General features: G+C 45.6%; 1 protein-coding gene across 2 annotated transcripts in view; it reads left to right on the forward strand.

Annotated features, from left to right (window-relative positions):
- RAB11FIP4 (RAB11 family interacting protein 4) overlaps positions 1 to 23164 on the forward strand; it is a 110223-nt gene that overhangs the window by 43110 nt on the left and 43949 nt on the right. For both annotated transcript variants that reach the window (XM_054278852.1, XM_054278853.1), the window contains exon 3: positions 2383 to 2471. In XM_054278852.1, coding sequence (XP_054134827.1) covers positions 2383 to 2471 — 89 coding nt within the window. The remainder of the gene's footprint in view (positions 1 to 2382; positions 2472 to 23164) is intronic.

A 23164-nucleotide genomic window follows, 5' to 3' on the forward strand; every position in this document is an offset into this window, starting at 1 on the left:
TGTTTGCCATTTTAAGCTACGGGGTTTGGTAATCAAATGGGATCAAATGGCTGCTGATGTTCTGGAAATGGGTTTGGTGCTTGGCCAGGCTCTGTAGAAGCCTGGGTCAGGTGCTCTGGTGAAGAAGTGGTGATGGCTGCACTGAGTCCTTGGATGCAAAGGAGGCATTGCTTTTCTCCCCAGTGTTTTTACTGAATAAATGATAGGTCAAGAGCTGTCATAAAGTGGCCCCCCCTAATGGACAAGGGAAATGAAAGAATGTGATCAGGAGTAATCTTAGATAAGAAATGAACAGCAAAGAGGGGGCACAGAAGACTCTACATTTCAGACCCTGGAGATCTGGGAGCTGTGTGTCACTCTAGCTCTAACAGACCAGTCTGGCTGGCCTTTTGAAAGGAGATAAGGTAAAACATTTCTCACACCCTTGTTTTGGGCAGTTAAATCCTTCTTTGAAGACCCACAACTTTTGTGACTTTTCCCCACTAAAAAAAAAAGAAAATTGGGAGAGCGCTGTTGTTAGCACAACTGTATTAAGTAAAGCCTGGAATTATGGTGTAAACTATTGTTGTTGAGAAATTTTAGAACATTGTAAACATTATCTGTTCATTACACTAACCTGCATCCATTACTGTGTAGCACTTGGTATTTATTTTCCTTTCTTGCTGGAGGTAATTCACTTTAAGGAGTGGTTGCCCCACCTCATGCAGAGACCTTTTAGCAAAGCAGTTCATACATGTGATGAGTCTCACAGTGGGTGCTGGCACAAGGCAGTTTGATGAGCAATAAGCTTTAGTTGTTAATGTCAAAAGGTAGAAAAAATTAATTGAATTTTCCTCTGTGAGAGGACTAGCAAATAACCTTAGGCAACACTTTAAGCTAAAACCAAGAGGAAGAAAAGGATTATGGCTGGGTGGGAAATGTGACAGTTACAGGTAGGGCAAGTTATATAGAAAGATGCTCTCTCCAGGCAAACAAGTTTAACATCTTCCCTCTGTCAAACAGTAGATTATGTTTTTGATTTTTAAACCCAGATAAACTCCTCTTTGGGAAGTGACCCTACCACACATTCTTTCCCACTCACTTCTCCGGCAAAGTGGGTATTTAACAGCTTCATTTATCCTCATTTATCTGCTCACTACCACCTGAGACCCTCACTTTGCTGCAGAAGCTGAAAAAGGAAAAAAAAATCTTGCTGCCTTTGTCCATGTGACATTTCTGAAGTCCTAGTGATGTCTCCATCCAGCAGGTGCTGCCTCAACATGTACCTGTGTGTGGCAGACAGGGACAGCACAGTGATCCATCCCCCTGTTAGGCTTCTCCATCTGGTCATTTTTCCTGGTTTCTAAAGCACTCCTTTCCTTTGCAAGGGACTCCTCTCCATAACCACAACATGTCTTCATCCCTACAGATGTTATTCCTTCATGTAAAACCAGGAGAGAAGGTCAGCTAATGGTATAAACCTGTTCAGTTCACACTTCCTTCCATCCCCGTTTCCTCTGGCTCACCTGCTTTGGGATCCATGTGTAAATGTCAAATATATTGCATTAGTGCTGGGATGGAAGGGAGGAATAACTGCTGGACAATGGCAGCTTCCAGGTAGGATAGTGCACAACAATGCTGAGGTTTCACACAGTCTGGGCCCAAGGCTGTGAGCTGAGTGCTCTGAAATAACCTGGCCTGACATTGCTGCCTTCTGCAGCTCACCCTGACAAGTGCAGTCACTGGTAATTAATGAGGAATGAGGCATCTGGTGATTTCAGTGTTTCTATATTTGTCTCAGGTTGTCAGATGAGAGAAGGACCGAGGGAAACACAGATATTGATTTTTCCAGCTCTTAATGTGGTTGTTTAACAAAAGCAAACACACAAGCTTCAGGTCTCTCGTTGCAGTGCATAGATACTTGCTTGAGAAACACTCTGTGACAGAGGTTTTTTTGAAGGGGAATTTGTGACACTTAGGCATTGTCCCTTTGTCATTTTGACCAGAGAAAATTAGAAGCAGCTCCACCTGACGCTGATGTGCAGTAGTTGGTAGCTCATGCCAAGCTGCAAATGCAGTGTTTGACTCTAGGGTTTGGTTAGAGGTGGGCTGGTGCCCCACGGGGTATTTCACCAAGCCAAGCCATGCTCAGCTTTCAGTTTCATTGCAGGCTAGTGTATCCATGCTGAGATAATTGCACTTTTCAAGTTCCACATGTTGAATGTGTGCTGGGCAGAACTCTGAAGGCAGAGTTGTGTTACACCTATTTAAATAAATCCCAAAGCTGCCTTCCAGGGTTTTGTGCATACAGATTGGCTAGAAACCAGTGTTTCTTCCTCCATTGTCCATGTAATCGAAGATAAGCTCTTGGCCTGACCATTTCCTCTTGTTTCTCTTTGCCAGGCTGTGAAGAGTTACTAAAAGATGTCCTGTCTCCTGAAAACTCAGAGCCCCAGCACTACCAGCCACAATATGTTGATTACTATTACCAGGTAAGAGAAGCACTGTTCCTGTCTCGTGTTAGTGGGCTGAGGAAGCCTCTGGAGTGATGTGTAGTTGGATCATTGCAAATGTTGTTGTTTTACTTGGCCTATTGACTTTTCCTCCCTAGGTGCATGGCTGTCAGCAAGCCATCCATCCTGTTTAGCTGCATTTAACACGGGTTAACTGGTGGGAAAGTATTTAGCATTTAGGTAATGCTCCTCTTACAAGCCTCAGTATTCATCTGGCTGTGAAGGGAGATCCTGTACAAGCTCCCTGGCGCCTCACAAGTGGAAAACACTGGTTTGTATATAATTTAATCAGTCAAACTTTGTAGGTGAACAAGTCCTTAGGGACCTTCTGCAGATAATAAACAGGGCCTCAGCAGCTGTTGGACAGCAGAAACAATACACCATTGGAAATCTTTGCTAGTATTTTGGCTGGTGGGTGTAGCATATTTTTAAACCATTAAAGGCCCTAATTTGTATCCTGAATTTGTCATTATCTGTGCAGTCTAAGAAGTAAAGCACTGCTAAGTTTTTCTTTTAGCATCTCTTTGTCCCTTCTTCACTTTACTTTGGTTTTAATCACCTCCACCCATGTAAAGATTAAAGGTGCAGTTGGCATCGAGCATTCAGAGAAGGATTGTGTGTTAGTGGTTCTACAGACTGCAAATGATACAGAAATCAACAGGAAAAGCATTTTACCTTCACAGGTAGTGAAGTGTGGGGACAATTCTCACGTGTTGAGGAAGGATGTGATAAGTGTGCTGGTGAGCTGCAGTTGGTTTCACTGTCCATACAAAAATTACAGAGACATTTCCTGCACCTCAGTGCCCATCACCACTCTGCTTGTTTCCAAACCCCTGGTTTTTGTACCTGATGACAGATACCCACCATGCTGTTGCTTGGTTACTTTAATAGATGCCACAAACCAAACTCCTTGGTTTGCAGCAGCTGATAGAGGCTATAAAATGCAAACAGGCTCTGCACAGTCAATGTTCCCCTGTTGCTATGCAGATGTGTCAGGCTGGTTCTGACACTCTTACAATGCAGGCGACAGTTGGGTCTGTATTCCTTAGAGATTTCACATCTGCTGTCATGCCAAGATGTGCTGGGGAGAGCTCTTGAAGACAAACTGCAAAACTCTGCAAACTGCAGCTCTTCTGCCATTCATCCTCCAGGAGAGCCTGAGGGTTGGAATTGCAGTTGCTAATCCTGGTAACAGCTGCTGAGTTTCCCATTTGAGTGCTGGATTTGTGCCTCTGGAGAGGGAGGGGGCAGAGGGTGACCCTCCCTGTTCAGGAAGAGCTGGTCTGACCCTGCTGTGCTGGAAGCCGTGCTGGTCACTCCTGATGTCCACCAGCCCCCTGGATGGTCCCTGCAGGAGATGGCACCACTGCAGTGGGGTCCTGCAGCAGTGTTTGTCCACTTTAATAGAGCCAGTGTGGGATTTGTGCAGCCCGGGAGCAGAACCAGCTCCTTCCACACCTGCCAGGCCAGGTGAGCTGTCGTGGTGGGGCAGAACAGGGAATGGTGTGCACTGTTGTACATCCCACACTTATCCCACAGCTCTTCTGTCCCGCTGCTCTCCGGAGGGGCTGGTTCCACCTCCCATCTCCAGGTGCAGTTTGGAAAGTGTTCGCTAGATGTCAGCTAAGGACTGGGAAAGGGCGTGAGCAGCCTCTGCTCCCGCCCCGAGGATCCTCTGCTGTGGCAGGATCTTGGAATTTTCTGGCTGATGAAGCAGAGGAGAGCTGAGGGTCGGTGGATTTGAGGCTGTCACCGTTCATGGCGTTTGTTCCCCGTTCCCAAAGAAGAGTATATGGCAAACACCTACACTGTCCTTGCATCTCCCAGACCTTAATGAGTGTGAATTCCTAGTGCTGTAATCACGTTTGTGGGCAGCTCCCATCGGCACAAATGGTAGTTACCTGTCTAATCTGATTTTCAGCCCAGTATGCCCTTTGCATGTCTCTCTAATTCTCAGGTGCACTCAAATTCCCAGGCAGCAGAAGGACACGACTGCTCTGATGGTACAAATAGATACTTTAAAAGGAAATGCATCTTTTTTTATTCCACCCAAGGGGCTGTGCTTACACAAAGGCAGGTGCTGAGCTGGTTCATTGTTATGCTGTCTCTGCACTGATGACTTGAAAGGAAGTTTCCCCTGTCCTCTGCTTTCACTTTTGCTTCCCCTCCCCAGAGCCCCCTCCCTACATTGTAGCTTTCTGAAGCCCAAAGGCAGCAAACAGAAGAGGCAAAGGTAATTCCAAGAGGTGAGATGAAGTGGCAGGAGCCACTGTGAAGTGCTGAACTGGTCCAGCTCTTTGCATATGTTGAGTCAAATTGGGAAGAAGAAACTGCCAAGCCTCCAGCCTTTAATTAAAATCAACCGAGTGCAATTAATTTAAAGGGATACATAAAACCCCTTGATACCAGGAGCTCGGGGCATCTCATTTGACACTTTTTAAATGGTCTGATTTTACTTTTTGTTTTTCTTCAGTGTAAACAAAGAGCAAAAGCCAACAAGCTTTTAACGTCTGAAAACTTTGTCAAAAAAAAAAAAGGCAGAAGAAAAATCCTGTTGTGTATGCAATTCAAAATGTAAGGGCCATTCCATGGAAGGTTGTTCATGGCCTGTATTGAGTGGCTGTGTGAGTGATACCACAGGCAGATGGAGAGCTCTGCCTTTGAGCTCAAGGCTGTTAAGGTGTGATATGCAGAACATAAAGAGTGTAACTTCTATGGGTTACTACAGGATGTCCCACTGACTTCCATCAGCATTGATTCAGGCTGCAGACTGCTTTCTCTTTGGACCTGAAGCAGCTGGTCCAAAGAAGCTTAGGAGGATGGGATTGCAGTTAGGAGATGGCAGCTCTAGAGCCCTTCGGCTTTGGGACATAGAAATAAACCTTTTCTGTCTGTCTGTGAGTTGAGTCTGTTGATTTGGTTAAAGTCTGAATTGTGCTCCATTTGAGGCACTGCTTCAGTCAAGTGCTGTTCATTAGTATAATTTCTGTCTCTCACAGCCTTTAGAGAGGTAATAGAAATACTCAGAATTTGCCAGAAGCCAATTTGTCAGTCCCAAATTCCTTTCCCAGTGTTTGCTGCTATGGCCTCAACTCTTGTTTTGGCTTCACACTGAAGGGAGACAAAAGTCTCCCTAGTCCAGTTTGCTTTGTAGCAAGCATCTAGTAGCACTTCAGAGGCCTTGGATAGCCTTTTGGAGATGGTAACCAACACAGAGTCCACAGCTGAAGCTTGTGTGTGAAAAGGCAGGCCCAGATTGAGGCAGCTCCAACAAAGCAGAGTGCCTGTGTCTCGAATTTCCAACTGGCTGGCTCGGAGCCTTCCCGGGCAGGCAGCCAGCTGGAGCACTGGCCACAGGACTCACAGGGAGCTGGGCTGGCTGCATCTGCAGCTCCCGGGCCAAGGTTTGCACTGCAGGCCCTGGGAAGCACTGGTGTGGGTCTAGGGCTCTTCTGTCTGAGCACCCAAGTTTGGGGCAATGGGAATCAGAACAGGAGCTCCTTTGGCAGCTCTTCACCTGGTGGATTTTGGCTGTTCAGATTTGAAGGGAGCCTGAATTGAGACCACCCCAATAGGTGACAGAAGAGGGGGTTGAGTGATGGATCTTGGAGCCTCTCACCATCAGCTAACAGGACATTTCTGAGTGTTCCTTGTGAAGGGACAGGCCGTTTTCCCACGTCAGTTGTTGCCTTTTCATCTGGAATCGATGGCCAGAAGCCACATGTGCAAACCCAGTGGAAGAGCATGTTGTAAGGAACAATAATGGCAGGGTCCTTGTTTCAATCAAAGCTGTTTCTTATTAACTGGTGCTGTATTGAATTGCCACATACCTTTTTTTTTCTGTTCCCATCTGTAAATAAGAGTGAGTTTGTCTCTTCCCAAAGTACAGGATGATCACTGCATATCAAAGAATGAGCTGTCTTTTCAGTCCTCTGTGTGTTCCCCTGCCTGCCAAGTGATTAATTACACTGTATGAACAGCAGAAAAATTGTTGAAACATGACAAATAAATTGTGTTTGCCTCTGGGATGGAGCTGGGACTGCTGGCTGATCTGCTGCTTTGAAAATATTTTCAGTAGCAATTAGGAATCCCTCACCAGCTTGTGAAAAAAGTTTTTTTTCCCTACTAGCTGCTTGAGGATATCTCCAGACACCTGTGTCAGAGCAGTGGGGACCTTCTGCACTATGAAGACATTGTGATACAAATGGGTTTTCCACTAGGCTGTGGAAGAAGGTAGCAAGAGAGCCTGAAACCAGAATATTTTGAATTTTAATCTCATATATTCTGTGTTTAGAAACAATGACTCCACCATGACCATTGCATTGCCAGTGTTTTTGGAGAGAATAACTGACCTCATTTGTTAGAAGATTTTTCTTGATAGTGTTTTTCCTGACATCAAACACAGGTGTTTCCAATCTTAATGTGAAATCCATCTTTGCTTGCACCTTCTGTGGCAGCAATAGTGGAGACGCTCCTATCTTAACTAAAAAGCACACAATGGTTAATGTGGAAATGCCTTTTCAACCAATGGCCAAGAGAAGAAGCCAGTCAGTGTGGTAAGGACAAACAGTATTAAACACATCAAACTGGAGCTTTTTTCCCCTGTTTCTTATCACCCTCCAGTTTTCTGCAGCACCCACACACTCTGCTCTCAGTCCCTGTTGGCTCCCATTGTGTTTTGAGCCCTGCAGATGCTCAGTGTCTGTGTTTGAGGATTCCCCTCCCTGTGCTCGGGACCTGGGCTGTTTCTGCCCCCCGGGATCACACTGTGCATGTTTGCAATTGCTCCCCTTGCCAAGCTGCTGGGGGCTCCTGTGTCCTGCTGCCCCCGTGGGACCTGGCACATCCAGAGGTCTGTGTTGGATCCAGTGCCCTAAATCTGCCAGGTTCTCCTTCCCCTCAGCTCCTGCTGCATCCCCTGAGAAATAAATATGCTCAGCATCTCCAGAGATGGCCTCAGGATTGATCCCAGCCCCTGCTGAAATTGGTAGAAACAATTCTTAGCCCCTGGCAGGTGTTGGATCAACCTCTGGGGTTGTTCCCAAGGTTGTTGTCTGAATCCTTGCTGGAGGGGTGAGGTGGGAGAAAAGCTTGCTGAAGTACAGCCATGCACTTACAGAGAGAAAGAAGTGCCTGTTCCTAGGCAGGATTTGACACAGGCACTGTGCACTGTCTGCACCAGTGAGAAGTTTATTGTAACCTCTACAGGCAGTACTCTCAGCAATTCATTTTTCCTATTTTTTTTCAATCATCAAAAAGCAACATTAACTGCAACTGCTGAGAAACCCCAGTGAGCAATTACCCAGAGCAATGAAGAGCATGGTGTGCCACCATTTGGAATTCATTTACATGGAAATTGCCTGCTTTCACCTGGTGATATTCTGAATTTTATTTTTTAGGTTTGTGCATACATGCAAAAATAACTGTCCTTGGTCAAAACACCTGCATAAAAATAACCTGCCTCTGTGGCTGCTCAAGCTGATTCTGAAATGTTGCCCTGAAGAACTGCTGTACTGAGAATGAGCAGTTCTGCACTTGGGGCAAGGCAGGCACCTTTCAACAAAATAAATGCCAACTCCTCCAAACACAGCCATAAAAGAGATTGAAGATTATTTTCTTTTTTTAAAATCAGCTTGAATTTTTGATTTGGTGGAACATCACACACTGACATTTTTAAAGGGGAAATTACTTTGCCCCTGATTCATTTTTGCTCTGTTGTGGTATAAAATAACTCAAAAGAAATAACACACTCTGGTCTGGTCAAAAATAATTTTTCTTTTTCTCACAATGTGTTTTGGGTTTTCTTTAGGGAGAAATCTGAGTTTTTGACTTTCTCATCCTGGGCTGGGTCAACAAAACACTCTGAGATCTTAGAGCTTGTAGGCCGGAGAAATCTTTTCCCATGCAGTTCTTGGCACAACACCCCAAATGCAGCCCCAGTGTCTGAGGCCAGCAGGGCTGGGGGTGACCTGGCAGAGCAGCCACAGCCCTCAGAATGGAGAGTCTCAGTGCAAAGTGGGGATCCAGGGAGGGCCCTGTGAGAATCCAGCATCTGGGCTGAATTTGTGACAGTGCTTTTGTACAAATTCTGCCAGTTAGCTGGTTTAAATTTTAAGCACCTGCTCTTGCAGGTGAATCACTGTGATAGAAGCATAAATCAGTGAGGGGCCAAAGATTGTTTGCTTCCCCACAGGGTTGTGTCTGAGTTAAAATTTACTGTTTCTTAGGGCTAAATTTGGCTGGGTGGTTTGAGACAGGGGGAAGTGTGACTGCCTGGTGCAGACGTCACAGCTGTGACTCGGCTCCAACTGAGCATCCTTCCAGGCATCCAGAGCAAAGTCATTCTGTACGCTTATTGTTATCTATAGATCTTTTTTTTTTTTTTTGAGTGTTTATTTTCTGAGGTCCAGGTAGAGTTTTGTATAGCATTCAGAGCTTTACCATTTTGAAGTCTGTCACCCCTCTCTTTGGCAGAACCACTTAATAGACATTTTCTGTCTTAACCTGAATTTTCTTTCTGAGTCATTATCTTCAACCTTTTAATCTGCTGATTTTCTGACAGAGCACAGTTTTGGGGGTGTTTTTTCTGAATTTGTCAGTTGCCATGGCAAAATATTCCTCCCATCCTTGGATAAACCAATTTAGGCTGTGTCATAGTCTTTAGGTAGAAGCTGTGAAATGACTGAAAGCTATAAGTTGGTGTCTTTTATTGAGGAGGTCTCATCCCTATTGATTTAGTCCTTCAGGTGAATATGGCTTTGTGGTTTAGTGCCTTTTGCCTTTTGTTTGATGTACTGAAAATCTGTCCACTTCAATATGTGGTGTGTCCTGAGTACAGCATTCTTAGCAACAAAGGCAAAGAAATATTATGGCAACACTTGCCTTGCTTTGTGTTCCTGTGAAAGAAATGCAACTGCTCGGTCGGATGGTGAGCAACTCCTGACTGATACACAAATACAAAATATCTGTAATAAAAGTAGCTCTGTGAGGGCAGGGCACACAGCATTCACTGGCTTTCTTGACACTTGCTTGACAAGGAAATCTTTGTGCTCCACTCCATAAATTGACACTGGTTCTTTCTTACTTGTTTACTTCTTTTGGTTTTGTTTTTTTTTTAATTTCTTATTCTACTTTGTATCATTTCTTCTTGCTGCTTGGGGAAATTTCTGCTTCATTTATGGAAGATTGTGAGACAATGCACAGTCGTCTTTCTTCTTGGAATATTTACGGTGATAAGGCTGTGAAATTGAAGTATAGGGAGTTTTTTTTAGTAAATAACATTGATTTAAATTGGTTGGTCTATTTTTTTATTTGTTTGTGGGTTTGATTGTTGGTTTTTTTCAGAACAAGAAATCTCTATGTAAATGTGTAAAAGCTGGTTGATAAAACCAAGCTGGTTAATAAAACCAAGATTCCAGGTTACTATGAAACTGTAAAGAGAAAGTCAACCACAGAGGGATGTTCTAGCTGATAAAACCAGCAAAATCCCTCATTGCACAAGCAAACAAAAAGGATCTGACTGCTTCTTTTCTGCCTTTGAACTTCTCTGACAAACCTGAGAGCAGTGTTGTTTTTTGAAGGTAGCTTCTTTCATTTTTCAAAACAATAGCTGCGCATACTGCTAGAAACTTTCCCACTAAAATAAAAACATTGTTTCTGTCACACAGCTATTGCTGTGCTGAGACAGTATTGCAGGGTTCAAATACATTATTCCAGTAGCCTCAAGAATTGCCACCAAAGTGACCCAGACAGTTCATGAATTGCCCAATTCCTTTCCCAGTTAGGAAAGCTCCAGGACACCTTTCCCACGTCCTTTGTCTCTCAGGTCTGTCCCAGCTCTTGCCACATCCAAATCCCTACAAGAGCACGTGGTCTTTGTCCTGCTCTCTCAGGTGTCCCCAGGCTCTCCTGGCCTGGCTGTGACCGGGTCCTGCTGTGGGACTCTGCCACAGCAAAGTGTCACACAAGTGCCACCATGGCAATGTCCTGCATCAGAGGCAGCAGAACTGGTTAAAATTAAACCAGTACTCAGGTGGGCTGATAGAGCTAAAATGAGATCTTGATTATCCTGTCTGTTTTTAGAAACTGGAGAAGAATCAAAAGGTGATTTTTTTTTAATTTTTCTTTTTTTTTTTACATGCTGTGGTGTAGAGTGTCTTTGTCTGGGTGGAGGCAGGCTTTGCCAGCACTGTCACACATCTGGGCTCAGAGAAGCAATTTGTAACTGAACAGGAAGAAAAAGTAGGCCAGCCTGCAAGAGAGTATCTAGGAATTACTCCTGAGGGATTTGTGCTACACTGCCTCCAGCAGCTGAAATAACAGCATGAAATTGCGATTAAAAATTAAGAAGAGATATGGGCTCTTTGACCTTCTTTCAGTCAGGGACACAGAGGCCCTGCTAGGATGGGGATGCACAGAAATGCCACTTCTGTTGAGCAATTATGTGCCAGCAAGAGGCTGCTGAGGTTCATCCTAAGCTCCATGGAACAGGGAGATCATTTCTTTCCTTGCAGAATCTAAACCAGTTTCAGCACTGGTTGAAGTGGAGAGAAACTGTCATGGCATCCCAAGCTACGGATGAGAAATAGGAAAGGAACTGTCAATTGTTACATTTTCTGAGTTTACAGAAATGTAGGCAGGATTAATTAGGCCCCTGAGAGGCCGCGTTAATTAGGATTTAATTTGCCAAACTTGCTCTTTGGCTCACCTTTTTACCCAGGCTGTTGGTGTGAATGCCCAGCTGACTCCAGCATGAGCAGACCATGAGGCAGAGCAGCCTGCTGGGGTGGATGTGTACCCTGATCCCAGGCTTGTTTTGGAACTGGGTTATGATAAGCTGCTGGGAAGTGTAAGTTGGAATAATAACAATAATCTAACCAAGGCAGTGTTGACACAGAGCTGACGCAAATGCTGATGAGCATTTTGGGCTGACAGTGTGAATCTGGTGGCTCAGTCTGAACCACCAGGGCTAGGAAGGGTTTGGAAAGGGAATGCACAAAGCAGAAAAGGCATATCAAAAGGGGTGATTCCTTGGAACTTGTGCCAGCCTGTGTAAATAAGCCCGTGATGACAACGTGTTGGACTTTGCAAGAGGTTTTGGTTTGTCCTGAGCTGTGGAGCCTGAGAGTCGGTGAGGAGACAGCCCTGGTGTGACTCCTGCTCCTTTGTTACCTCTGGGCATCAGTCTCTGATCACCCCACAGATTGTTTGGGGAGGACGCTTTCTCAGTGTGTGTTTGTGTAATGCCACCAGAGCCAAGCAGGATAGTGACTGGAGGAGAGAAAGTTTCCAGGCTCTGCACCCTTTGATAGGTACAGCAAATACATAAATATGGTATAAATCCATCACAGAGTTTTGGCTACCCATTTGTATGGAATAGTGCAATACTTAGATACCTTGGCTTGCCCATGGTAGAAATTTATTCATTGCACTCTAACAAAGCCTGATCTCATTTAAAATGGGGGGAGCTTCTCAACTGACTTGACTGTGCTGCCACCTTCTTCAACTGACAGATAGGATGTTTGTCTTGTTTTGGTGACAGAATAACAGACAGAACCTTGGATATTTTTATGTATTCTCCACAAGAAGTTTCCTATATCTGTAATTGTTCTGCATTTATTACTGCCATATGCATGTTGAAAAAATTATTTGTGTTTGTTGCTTCAGTGAGTTCTTAATCATTGTGTCCTTGAAGGCTGATGCCATTGGGGAACATTTCTGTGGGTAACTGGGGCACGTGTCTTTCATCAGGAGATGGACATATGGTTACAATGCCCTGAGGCACAATCATGGGAAGGTCTAGTGCATGCAAGGTGGGAACCTGTCCAGAATGGAGAGGGGTATGGAAGAGCCATGAAGAACTGTTTGTCAGATTCTTAGATGCTAAAAATCAATTTAAGAACATAAGAGAAACAAGTTTGTGATCCTGCTGAGCTGGTTGGGAGTTTTTTTCCCACCTTGTAAGCTTTGGAGACTGCTACAGTAGGAGCTTTACCCATATATATCCCTCCTTCCAACTCTTGCAGCTTCACCTTTGGCAGGGTTCTCTTTGTGTTTTCAGAGTTTCAGAATTTAAAATGGCTTGTCACTCCTCAGAATATTTCACAGACTAGTTATTATTGTGAAAAAGTGAGGAGACCTGAATAATGAATGAAGTCAGTATTTCACTGCACCTCTGAGATCTGGCTTTTATGGAAATCAGTAATGCAGAGTATTTTATGAGACTAATAGATAAATATTGCCTTTCACAGATATTTGTTTTCCTCTGAACTGTTCAGCAGAGGATCAACAACCATCCCACAATGAATCACACTTTGCAGGGTTATCTGCTGTGGGAGCTGCCACAGGTTTGTCACCTGGGAAGCTGTTAGTCAAGTGGCAGAGTAAACCATCAGCTTTCTCCTTCCACTGTGCTTTGAAACTGCACTTAAATGTTTCTGTTTGTCTCACTGCCAAGCAATGGTGAGATATTATGGGGAATCATAAAAGGGAGTTTTGTGCAGTAAATTCAGAGTTCAACTGTTCTCTAGTACAATTCCTTGCCTGTAAAGGAACTCTGAGGAAGCCTTCTCAGATTACTGCACCCTGACAAAACACTGCCATCAGGAGACATCCTGTGTCATGGTGTGGTTTTCATATCAAAGGGAAGGAGTTTGTGCTCAGATACTGCAGAAGGTGCCCTGCCAAGAGTGACTGATACCCTGCTGGTTTACAAAGAACAGTTTTAGCAGTGAAATGTACTGAGTAACACAGCCCCATGTGCTTTGTGAGACAAGGTCCTGGGGCTGGGGAGTGTCCTGGATCACTTTCTCTGCATTTATTGAAGGTCACTAATTTTCCTTTATAAACAAAATCATCAGATTGTTCCTCACTTAGAGCCAGGGCATTACTTGCTGTACTGTTGAGGGACATGCTTTTCCTCCAGCTTGTGTCTAGTCTTACTAGATCAAAAACCTTCACAGGAAGAGACAGTCTCTCTTGATTGTATTTTTATAGTGCCTGTCTTGTGTTCCTTTGCCTCTCTCCTGGGAGAACAGGATCACTTCATTTTAGAAGGAAGACATTGGAAAGGGAAGAAAGCAGCACTAGTAGGAGGATTTCATATTTACTGAGTGAAGTGGTCATGTTTAGTGTGACTCAGATACTTGCATTGTGCATGGACCCACCTTCCTATGCAAGGTCTTCTTTCCTGTGGGGGAACTGATACCCAGGAGAGGAAGGACTCTCCTGGAGAAGCTCCCAGGAGTTCAGACTGGGTAAGGACATCCCCTCTCACCTCTGTTAGCGTGGCTCCCTGGGGCAGGTCTGCCTGGGGAGGCACCACATCCCACTTCAGGAGGCTGGAGCTGCCCTAGGGCTGGGGCTGGGGGTGCCCTGGGGTTTGGGTCTGCCCTGGAGGCTGGGGCTGCCCTGGCAGCCCTGACACATCCATGAGAGCCCTGGGTAACAGAACCACGTGGACCCCACACCTTCCTGCTTCCCGAGGCACTTCACATCTGTAACTGCTTCTTGGGTGACTCAGGGGCTCTCAGAGTTTCCCCTGTGCTGACAGCTCACAGCCTCTGTTCTCATGGCATCCCAACACTTCCATTCTGAACATGGTTAATTAGAAGGGAGAGGTGAGTGTCAAGGGCAGGGATCAGTGTTTAAGGGTAGTTCAGTGTTTTAATTTGAGCAGATTATGGAAATAGAATGTGAAAGGTAACTAGAGGTATTTTTCTCCCTGCTGAAATGGTAAAGAAAGGTCATACTTAGCACAGGGGGGGGCCTTCCCATGACCTGTTCTTTACAGCACATGGGGCACTGCAGGCCCTTGGCTGGACTCAGCCCACAGCCATGGGGTGTCTTGGTTTTCAGTGGATGATTCCAGTCTGCACTGTAGGTCATGGTGCAGGTGCTGGGTGGGAATCTTCTTCATTAGCTTCATTTCCCTCTAATATTGTAAATTCAAAGTATCTGTGCAGCACCAGGCATTGACAATACTGCTGATTACTTCACATCTCTGTTTAATTGGGATGAAAGACACGGAATGAGCAAGCGGAGATTTTACACTAGGGAAAGAAATTGATTTATGGAACAATCAGACTGTGAGCTCCAGCAGACTTTTTAAAAAGTCACTGGGGTTGATTTAAATCAGGGAATTTGTACAAAATTATTCTTCTCAGCCTGTGATTGCAGAGACCTAACAATGGGGCAGAAGTGGATCCTCTGCTGCATTCTGTGCTGCACCTCAGGGGTGAGGAGCTCAGGCCTGGACTTAGCAATGCCTCAGTGGGACCCCATTGAAAAGCCTTACCTGGGCCATTCCTGTTCAGTCACTGAGCTCTGCTCTTGCTATAGCAAGGAATTTCTGTCCTTTGGCCCATGTGGAATCACCTGGGAATTAAAACTGATCTAATCTAAAGGCAGCTAGGCGAAGTACCTAGGTGCTGCCCTTCCTAATGCATTGTATAAATGCAAATATCACCCAAAAGGTGCAATCAGTCTGAAAGGTCTGGATAGTGTTAATATTGTCACAGCCTTGCCCACACTCGTGAGCTTTGTTGGGCAGCTGTACATTTCTGCTGAAGCTGGGAGTTTTCCCTGAGGCATCCTGAAATAAATGTTGTATGAATTGAAGGTGTCTTGCCTCCTACAGCAGATCTGCACCTCCTGTTCCTGCTCCAGGCTCAGCCCAGCACACCCAGTCTGGCATCATCACACCCTGCTCTTGCCAGGCTGCCATGTGAGGGCCTTTGCTGTCTGACACCAAATGTGTCCCAGCTCCTGCTCGCAGTGGGGCTGAACAGGGGTTATGTTTTTCCTGGGATGTCTCTGTTTGTCAAGGAAACTTCACTCTGCTGATATTTATAGTCTTGGTGCCTGTGAAGGGACCGTAACAGAAACAAAAGGCTGTTCTGTCATTCTCTCAGGCTGCTGCAGCACTTGTTGCCCCAGAGTTCCTGTAGGTTTGGCTGAGCTATAGCTGAGTTGTTTTTTCTTCCAATTTCTGTAGCTAGAAAGGGGAGTATATCTGTGACCAGGGCAGAGAAGTTGATACAGATGCTTAGCTAATGAACATTTGTCAGCCAAAAAAATTAATTCTACCTTCGCTGTTAATGAAAGGTGTATTTGGAGGGACTCTAGTGCTAAACACAGGACCAGGAGAGAAAACAGCTGAATTCATTTTCTTATTACTACAAACCTCCTGTGATTTTTGGGAAGGGCAGCTGAACCATGCCCTCCATATACCATGCTGTCCTCCCTCTCAGTAAAATAAGGATAAAACTGTAGGTTCTGACTGTCTGGATGGCAAGCTGGCTGGCAGGGCACATTCACCTGACTTTAGTTGCCAGCTGTACTGAGCAGAGTAGCCCCCTCCTCTCATCTCTTGTCCAGCTCCAGAAAACTGCCATGGAATTAACCTGAGCTGCCCCGAGTCTGGGGACAGCAGCCACATCTCCCAGCAAACAGCTCCAAAACGGCTTGACAGTTAAATAATTGCCTCTGCTGCCTGGCTTTTAAGAAATTAAGTGGAACTTAAATGGAAGTTCTGCAAAGTTTGATAGTCCTTCCACTTTGGCAGTCCTTCCACTGCCATCATTCATGGTGGATGTTCAAGCTTCCAGTCTAATGGGGATTTGTGAGGAGGCATCAACTCAGGAAAAGTGTCAACAGCACCACAGGTCAGACAAGGACATATTATTATGCACCTTTGAAAACACAGCCAGACTTCACATCTCAGCCCAGCATGCAGCAATCATTAGTCACCCTGCATAATCCCCTTGACCTATTTTTTTTTTTCCTTTCACAGTGGTCACATTTGAAAATATTGTCTAGAGCTGGTTGGGCCCACACAAGGTTGTTAATTGGGGCTGTCTAGCTGAGGGGTGACACAGAGGCCAAGTTCAGCACAGTGTGCTCAGCACCCTGGTGTGATGCTGAGGGCTCCCAGGGAGGGAGGTGGTGGCTGGGAGGCCTGGTGTCACCAGTGTGCACAGGGACTTTATTCCTGATGCTTCTGAAGGGGCTGGTTCTGAAGCACCTTGGTGCTTTGGTTTATCTGGAATTAAGGATTTGCCAGGAGCTGTCCCAGCAGGAGAGTTGGAATGTGAGAAGTGCTAATGACATTCACTTACAGGAGCAATGGAGCAGCCAGGAAAAGCTGCCCACACGCCTCCATCCCAGAGAGCTGGGTGGGCATGGCCTTAGTCATTGGGGGATTTTAAAGGGGTTGCCATCCTTCTTGTTTCCCTTGAGGGCTGGTGCCAAAGCTGAGGGAAGCAGCACAATTCCCAATGCACTGAGGCTATCACTCATTACCATCTCACAGCAGCTGCTTTCCCTTATCCTGCAGAGACAACTGTGGGGTGGCCCTACATGGGTGGAGAGATGTGGAAATGATCTGCAGGCTTGGTACAGAGGCTTGGAACTTCAGAGAGATTTATTCCATATCCCATATATCAGTTAAATTCCTGGAGGCTGAGGCCAGAGCTATGTAGATGAAGGAATTAGCATAAAATCTATTTACAATACTTATTCCATTATTATACTATCAAAGTGCTTCACAGGCTCTAATAAATTCCTGTTGCAGCTTCTCTGGGAGCTAGAAAATTGTTATTCATCCAAGTCTGAAGATAAATTGAGCTGTTCAGGGATAAGGCCCCGGTTGGTGGCAGAGTCAGATTGGTTTCCAGATAAGCCAGGAGCCTGCATAGCACTGAGGTCACAGGAGATGTCCATCATCGAGTGAGAACAGGTACCTGGGGCTCAGCTGGTGCCCTGTCTGCTTTTCTATCTGAGCATCTAGAACAGCAGTGCTTCTGTGCATGTAGGTGGAATTTAATGGCTAATAATTTTCCAGAGTGCTTTTCCTTGTCCCTCTGTCTGCAGAGCCTGCCCAAATGAAAGGCAGAACAAAGCAGGGCTCCTTTGCCTCAGCCAGGGAAAGGATCAAAGCCCAGGATGGTGCTGAAGGCACGAGCCTGTCTTGCTTACCTGCACTGGGTTATGAAGCTGCTGGTCCAGGGAGATTGGAAGGTGTCAAATCTGCTTTACAAAACTGCACAAGGGTGGCATTATAAGTTTGCTGCACCCTTGTACAAAAGGCATGTTCAGTTGATTAGGTCAGGCTGTGTTTTGCTAGAAGCAGCCACTTTTGGAAATCTTGCTTCTCCCTATCACATCAGCCTTTCCCTGGTGTCTCAGGAGCCACAGGTGAGTGTGAGTATCCTCCAGTCCCTACAGGCATTTGTAAAATTTACAAGGCTGAAAAAAATTTGCAGTGCTAAAATTTGGAGCTGATGGTCTTGAAGCTTGGTGCCCACCCTGCCAAACAGAGGTGGTCAGAAATTGCTTCTCTCCTGCTGGAAGGCTGCACTTGATGTCAGGAGTGGTGCATTGAGTGCATTTGAGGTCTTTGTGAAGCTGTTTCCTTGTCTGATTTTGATCTACCATGACAGGACAGAGCTGTGTCAGTCTGTCCTGATTATTCCTACCTTTATTAAAGCCCTGGGTGCTGAGTGCTACTGCCTGTGCTCTTGTGCTGTTCATTCAGGGATTTAGGGCAGGAGTGCTTCATGTTGCCATCATCATCTTGTAAGGAGCAAGGAACAAATGTGCTGCATTCCCTAGATCCAGGATAATCATATCTGACACCATACTAATTAATCATCTCACAGTCAGGTAATTCTTTCCCATGTAGCTGTCTAATTACTGTTTAGTAGCCCAGAATTCATTGTGCAAATAACTCAAATTTTTAAGCAGGGGTTTCAAGGAAGAGCACAGTGGGCCATGACTCCTGGTGTAACTCCTCCATCTTCTTTGAATTACTCTTGGGATAAATTTGATCTGTCAAATCTTTTATTCTGCTGAACCACAGAGCAGCCCTAATTGTTACCATATTGGCCACAAGGAAAGAGTGTGCCCAGCTCCACTGCTCAGTGCAATGGGCTGAGCTGCTGATAATGTGCTCACAGTACATCCATATGTTGGCTCCCCAGGAGCTCTTCCTAACCTAGCAGATTATAAGATAATGAGCTTGAGCCATACTTTGGGGATCAATATACAGGATGCTCTTAAAAGATGGGGTTGGATATTAGAGTGTGCTGAATGTCACCATGGTAGAGATTTACTTGTAAACCAGGGAAGACAGCAAAGATAAAAATTACAATTAACATGTATGGCTTGAAATTGCTTTTTGTCTTTGTCTCCAGCTCATTCCCCTCTGGTTTAGTTGGGTTTCCCAGTGTTTGTGATGTGTCCTGACTCTGTGTGTGCATGCAGGAATCCAAATTCTATCCAGCCAAAAATTTAGACTCATTCAAAAGTTTTAACCACACTTGGAAGAGCAGCAGAAACTTTGCAATATTAATCTTTTGTGGGTCATAAAAGAGCTTTTTTATGGGTTTCATTAAAGCAAGACAGATCTTCATCCATGGGACTTTACCAGTGCAAAAATGATTTCATACTTCAGCACTATTCCCATATGTGAAAGAAATCAGTGAAAGCTGATACAAGGCAGTTTCCCAATTGCAGAGCTGCCTCTTGGGCTGGAAACATTATTTAGGTATGTGTGATTTGGGTTGTTGCTAGCTATATCCCATAATATCTGTGTCAACACTATAAAACTAATCCCTAAGACATCAGTGTCCGGCTTGAACAGCATATGTACACCTACCTTATGTTGGCTGTGGACCCACTGATAATTTAATATCTCCCATTTTTTCAAAGCTCTGTGACCCTAACACAGAGGTGACTTCATGTCCTGGTGTCAGGTTACCCCAGACATATTGCAGCAATTTTCTCATGTTTTTATTGCTCAGTTGTACTCAACTGTCTCTGTATTTGCTGCATGATTACGCCTTCAGTGTCCAGATCATCAGACCTTTGCCCAAACCAGCCTGAGAATGGCCTTGCAAACATTCTGAGGAGCTGGAGTGTGTTTGATTTTCCTTGGCTTATTTGCTTTCCATTATGTGTCTTCATGGTGATAAAAACTGCTGCTGCCAACCTCAGGAGTGCTCCAGCTCTGCTGTGTGGAACACACAAAAGGAGGAATGATGTGCAGGCTGTGCTCCCAAAAACTGCCTCGTGGAGCTTCTCCCCAGAGGAGCCAAGAGGAGGGAAATGTCGACCACATAAATAGCAGGGGCTCTCCAAGAACGTGTGCTGAAATAAAAGCAGCTAAAAATAGTCTCTAGGACTAAATGTGAATCATCTGGAGAGCAACTCGCAAAATTTTCTGCAGGAAAATCCTGAAAGGAGGAAGCCATGCTTTCAGAAGCAATCATGCAAGCTGGAAACAAATAAAGGCTTCCTATGAAAAATAAAGGCTTCCTATGAAAAACTGCAGCTTCCAACATGTGCTCTTGGAGACAGCTCACACCCTGCCCTGGGTCTGCCTTCTCCAGTTGTGCTGGGGCTCAGTCTCATTCTTACTGGTGCAGGTTTTGGTTGAGTCTCCCAAGGACTGGGAATTTTTTTTTTCCCCAGATTTTGATCCTAAAGAACCAGAACGCCAGCAAGTGGAATCAGGCTTTGTTAGAACAGCCAGTCCACAGAATTTCTCTCTCCTCCAGGCAGTTTGCAGGTGCCAGAACCATGAGAAGATGGTAAAACTTTTTAAAAAATAGTGGGTTTGGTTGCACCCCTTCTTCCAGTGCAAATGCTTATCCACACTGGCTTCCCCCAGCCATTCATGTGTCTCTCTTTGCCAGTTGTAATCTGCTGGGCTTTACCAGAGCTATTTCCAATGCAATGCCTTTAATCCCAAATTGAAAAGTCTTTGTGCGCTGGGGCCTCGGTGTTGTGTGGTGAATATCTTAGAGGCAGAGAGGGAGCAAGGTGGCTTCTTAGTTACCAGTAGTTAACACAACCCATTGTGGCTGATTTAATTGCCATTTATCCGTGTCTTTGTGTGCCCAGTGCGAACTGGAAATAAGGCAGAGGATAAATAGCCATAAATAGCCGTGGTTCTGCTGTGGCACCAGGGGAAAGCTCTGCCATAGAGCAGCCCTGGAGTGCTCTGACAGGCATTGAGGAGCGGCTGCAGCCTTTCTGCAGGACAATGCTGGGCCACAAAAGCAGCATTGGGGCCTGCAGCATTGGGGCCTGCAGCATTGGGGCAGCAGCATTGGGGCCAGCAGCATTGGGGTCAGTAGCAGTGGGGCCAGCAGCATTGGGGCCAGCAGCAGTGGGGCCAGCAGCACTGGGGCCAGCAGCAGTGGGGCCAGCAGCAGTGGGGCCAGCAGCATTGGGGCCAGCAGCAGTGGGGCCTGCAGCATTGGGGCCAGCAGCAGTGGGGCCAGCAGCAGTGGGGCCAGCAGCAGTAGGGCCTGCAGCATTGGGGCCAGCAGCACTGGGGCCAGCAGCAGTGGGGCCAGCAGCACTGGGGCCAGCAGCAGTGGGGCCAGCAGCATTGGGGCCTGCAGCATTGGGGCCAGCAGCATTGGGGACAGCAGCATTGGGGCCAGCAGCATTGGGGCCAGCAGCACTGGGGCCAGCAGCAGTGGGGCCAGCAGCATTGGCCGGGCAGGAAAAGCTGATTGCAGAGGGATCCCCAGCAGACCCCCTGGGACTGGACAGAGCTGCCACAGCCACGCTGCTGTGCCAGGAGCGGGCACTGAGCTGGCACAGGGCAGTGGAGGACCCCTGGACACACAGACACTGCACCTGTTAAAAACGAGAGCAGGCTCCTGGTACTAAAGTGATTTCAGCATTTATTATAAGAAAAAGAAAGGCCTAAAGCAAGGAGGCCCAGGCTGAGCAGGAGTGTTCCCATCGAGGATGCTGCAGCGCTGGGGCTGCTTCAGCAGCGATGGCCCCGATAGAGCAGCACAAATTCAGGGGGTCAGAAGCCCCTTTTTATCCTGTTTTTCGTCCCTCTGGATTGGTTTCTTTTTGGATCCTTCATTTGCATGAAGGTTTAAGGCGCTTGATTGGCCCATTACAGTTCTGTCCAGGCTGGCTCGTTTTGCTTGGTTCACTTTACTGAGGTGTGTTATGGTACCTTGAGTACCTTTTACAATATAATAACCAAACTAACAGTTCATGCCTAACGATCTATCAACTATTTTACAACAGTTTCTAGCCCATTTTTAACACACCCGCACCTCTGCTCCACCAGCTGGGTGTGTTTCTTCTCTGTGTGTCTTGCAGCTTCTGGTTGAAATGTCTGTAAAACGCTGATTTTGGCAACATTTTGGCTCGGGAAAAAAGGAAATTATTTGTGAATATCAGAGTTTCTCATTTTGATGTGTTTCAAGAGTAGAAGCTTCAGATTTTCATTTTAACTTGTTTTTTATTTGTTTAATCCTTAAGAACACTTCAAGAAACTGATTGGCACTAATCTTTACAAAATTCTTCTAGTGAGAACTTTCACATTTTCCTTTAATTCTTTTCAGGAGTATCAAAATTTCCCTTTCAGAATCCCTATTTTCAGCCTGAGGCTTGTCAAAGACAGGGCAGCTACCCAGCAAAGCAATCTAGGAATATAATGGCAACGATATTTCATGAGAAATTGTTCTTTTCCATTCAGGAGAAGAATGACTAATGTGTAGTGCTTTTCTACTAGCTGTTAACAATGCATTTCGTTTTTCCTGACGTGTTTAGAAGAATGCGACAAGAGCCCCGAGGCATCTTCTAACAAAGAAACGTCTCACTTGGCGTTTTTACAACGAGCTGAGGCTTTTCTGGGTTACACACGTCAAAGTGAAGTGGTGGGTGTACCTTCCATTACCCACCAGAAAGGAAACAGAAGGAAATAGTCTGATAAAGCCATAGGTTTATTAAGCAAATATTCCTATGTAAGGTCAAGACATTGCTGCCTGCTGAATTTATTCCAGACTTCAGGCCTGCTTTTTAAAAAGCTTTAAGTGTGGACAGATAAGGAGTTAATTTACCTTTTCAGAATTAGACCTTCTTAGACCTTTTGAAAAATTCATGGAAATTGTGAATGGGAGAGATACATTTTTAAACATGCTTGGTTTATTTAAGTGCAATATTTGCCAGTCTTTGCTGTGATGTGTGGAGCCCTCCCCTCTCAGTTCTTATCCCAGGACATCCTAACTGTTGGAAAATTGTCTTCACCCTCTGCCCTGAACCCTTGGCTCTGTATTTGTGAATTTTACAGACATCAGGCCCAGCTGTGCAGTGGTGTGACCTAGAAACAGAGCCTTGCCTGCCTGAGAGTGATGTGCCCTCAGCATCTGTGTGCAAAGAGCAGGAGCTGTCCCAGGTGCCTCGCTCCCCGGGGTGTCCGGGAGTGGCTCCTTTAACAGATGATCATCCTTTTGGCAGGACTGTTCACGCTTAATCTCCTTTGGGCTGAGTGATGAAGCTGGTTGGAGGCAGAGCTTCCAGGGCTCAGTGTAAATGCAGTGCCAGGAGCTGGCAGAAGAGCAGTTTATTCTTCTTCCAGAATGTGTCTGGGAGTACATTGAAGTGTAAAAACTCAGATGCAGAACCAGTTACCTTCCCGTGGTACTTTCTTGACCTCATTGTCTCCTTTTGCTTCCCACTCTCCTTTACAGCCCTATTATTTGAAGTCAGGAACTGAGGCCCTCCTGGGAGGGGACATTAACCCGATTTACTCCAGCCATACTACACGTGGTCTTGTACAAGGAGTTCATTTTAAGTTATTTACACCCCCGTAATGGTAACTGTAGGAGGAAAGCAGAGGATTAAAGTATATC

This window comes from Melozone crissalis, unplaced genomic scaffold (genome assembly GCF_028551555.1).
Source record: "Melozone crissalis strain CALT ecotype California unplaced genomic scaffold, PUWL_Pcris_2 ptg000026l_1, whole genome shotgun sequence".
In the NCBI taxonomy this organism is placed as follows: domain Eukaryota; kingdom Metazoa; phylum Chordata; class Aves; order Passeriformes; family Passerellidae; genus Melozone; species Melozone crissalis.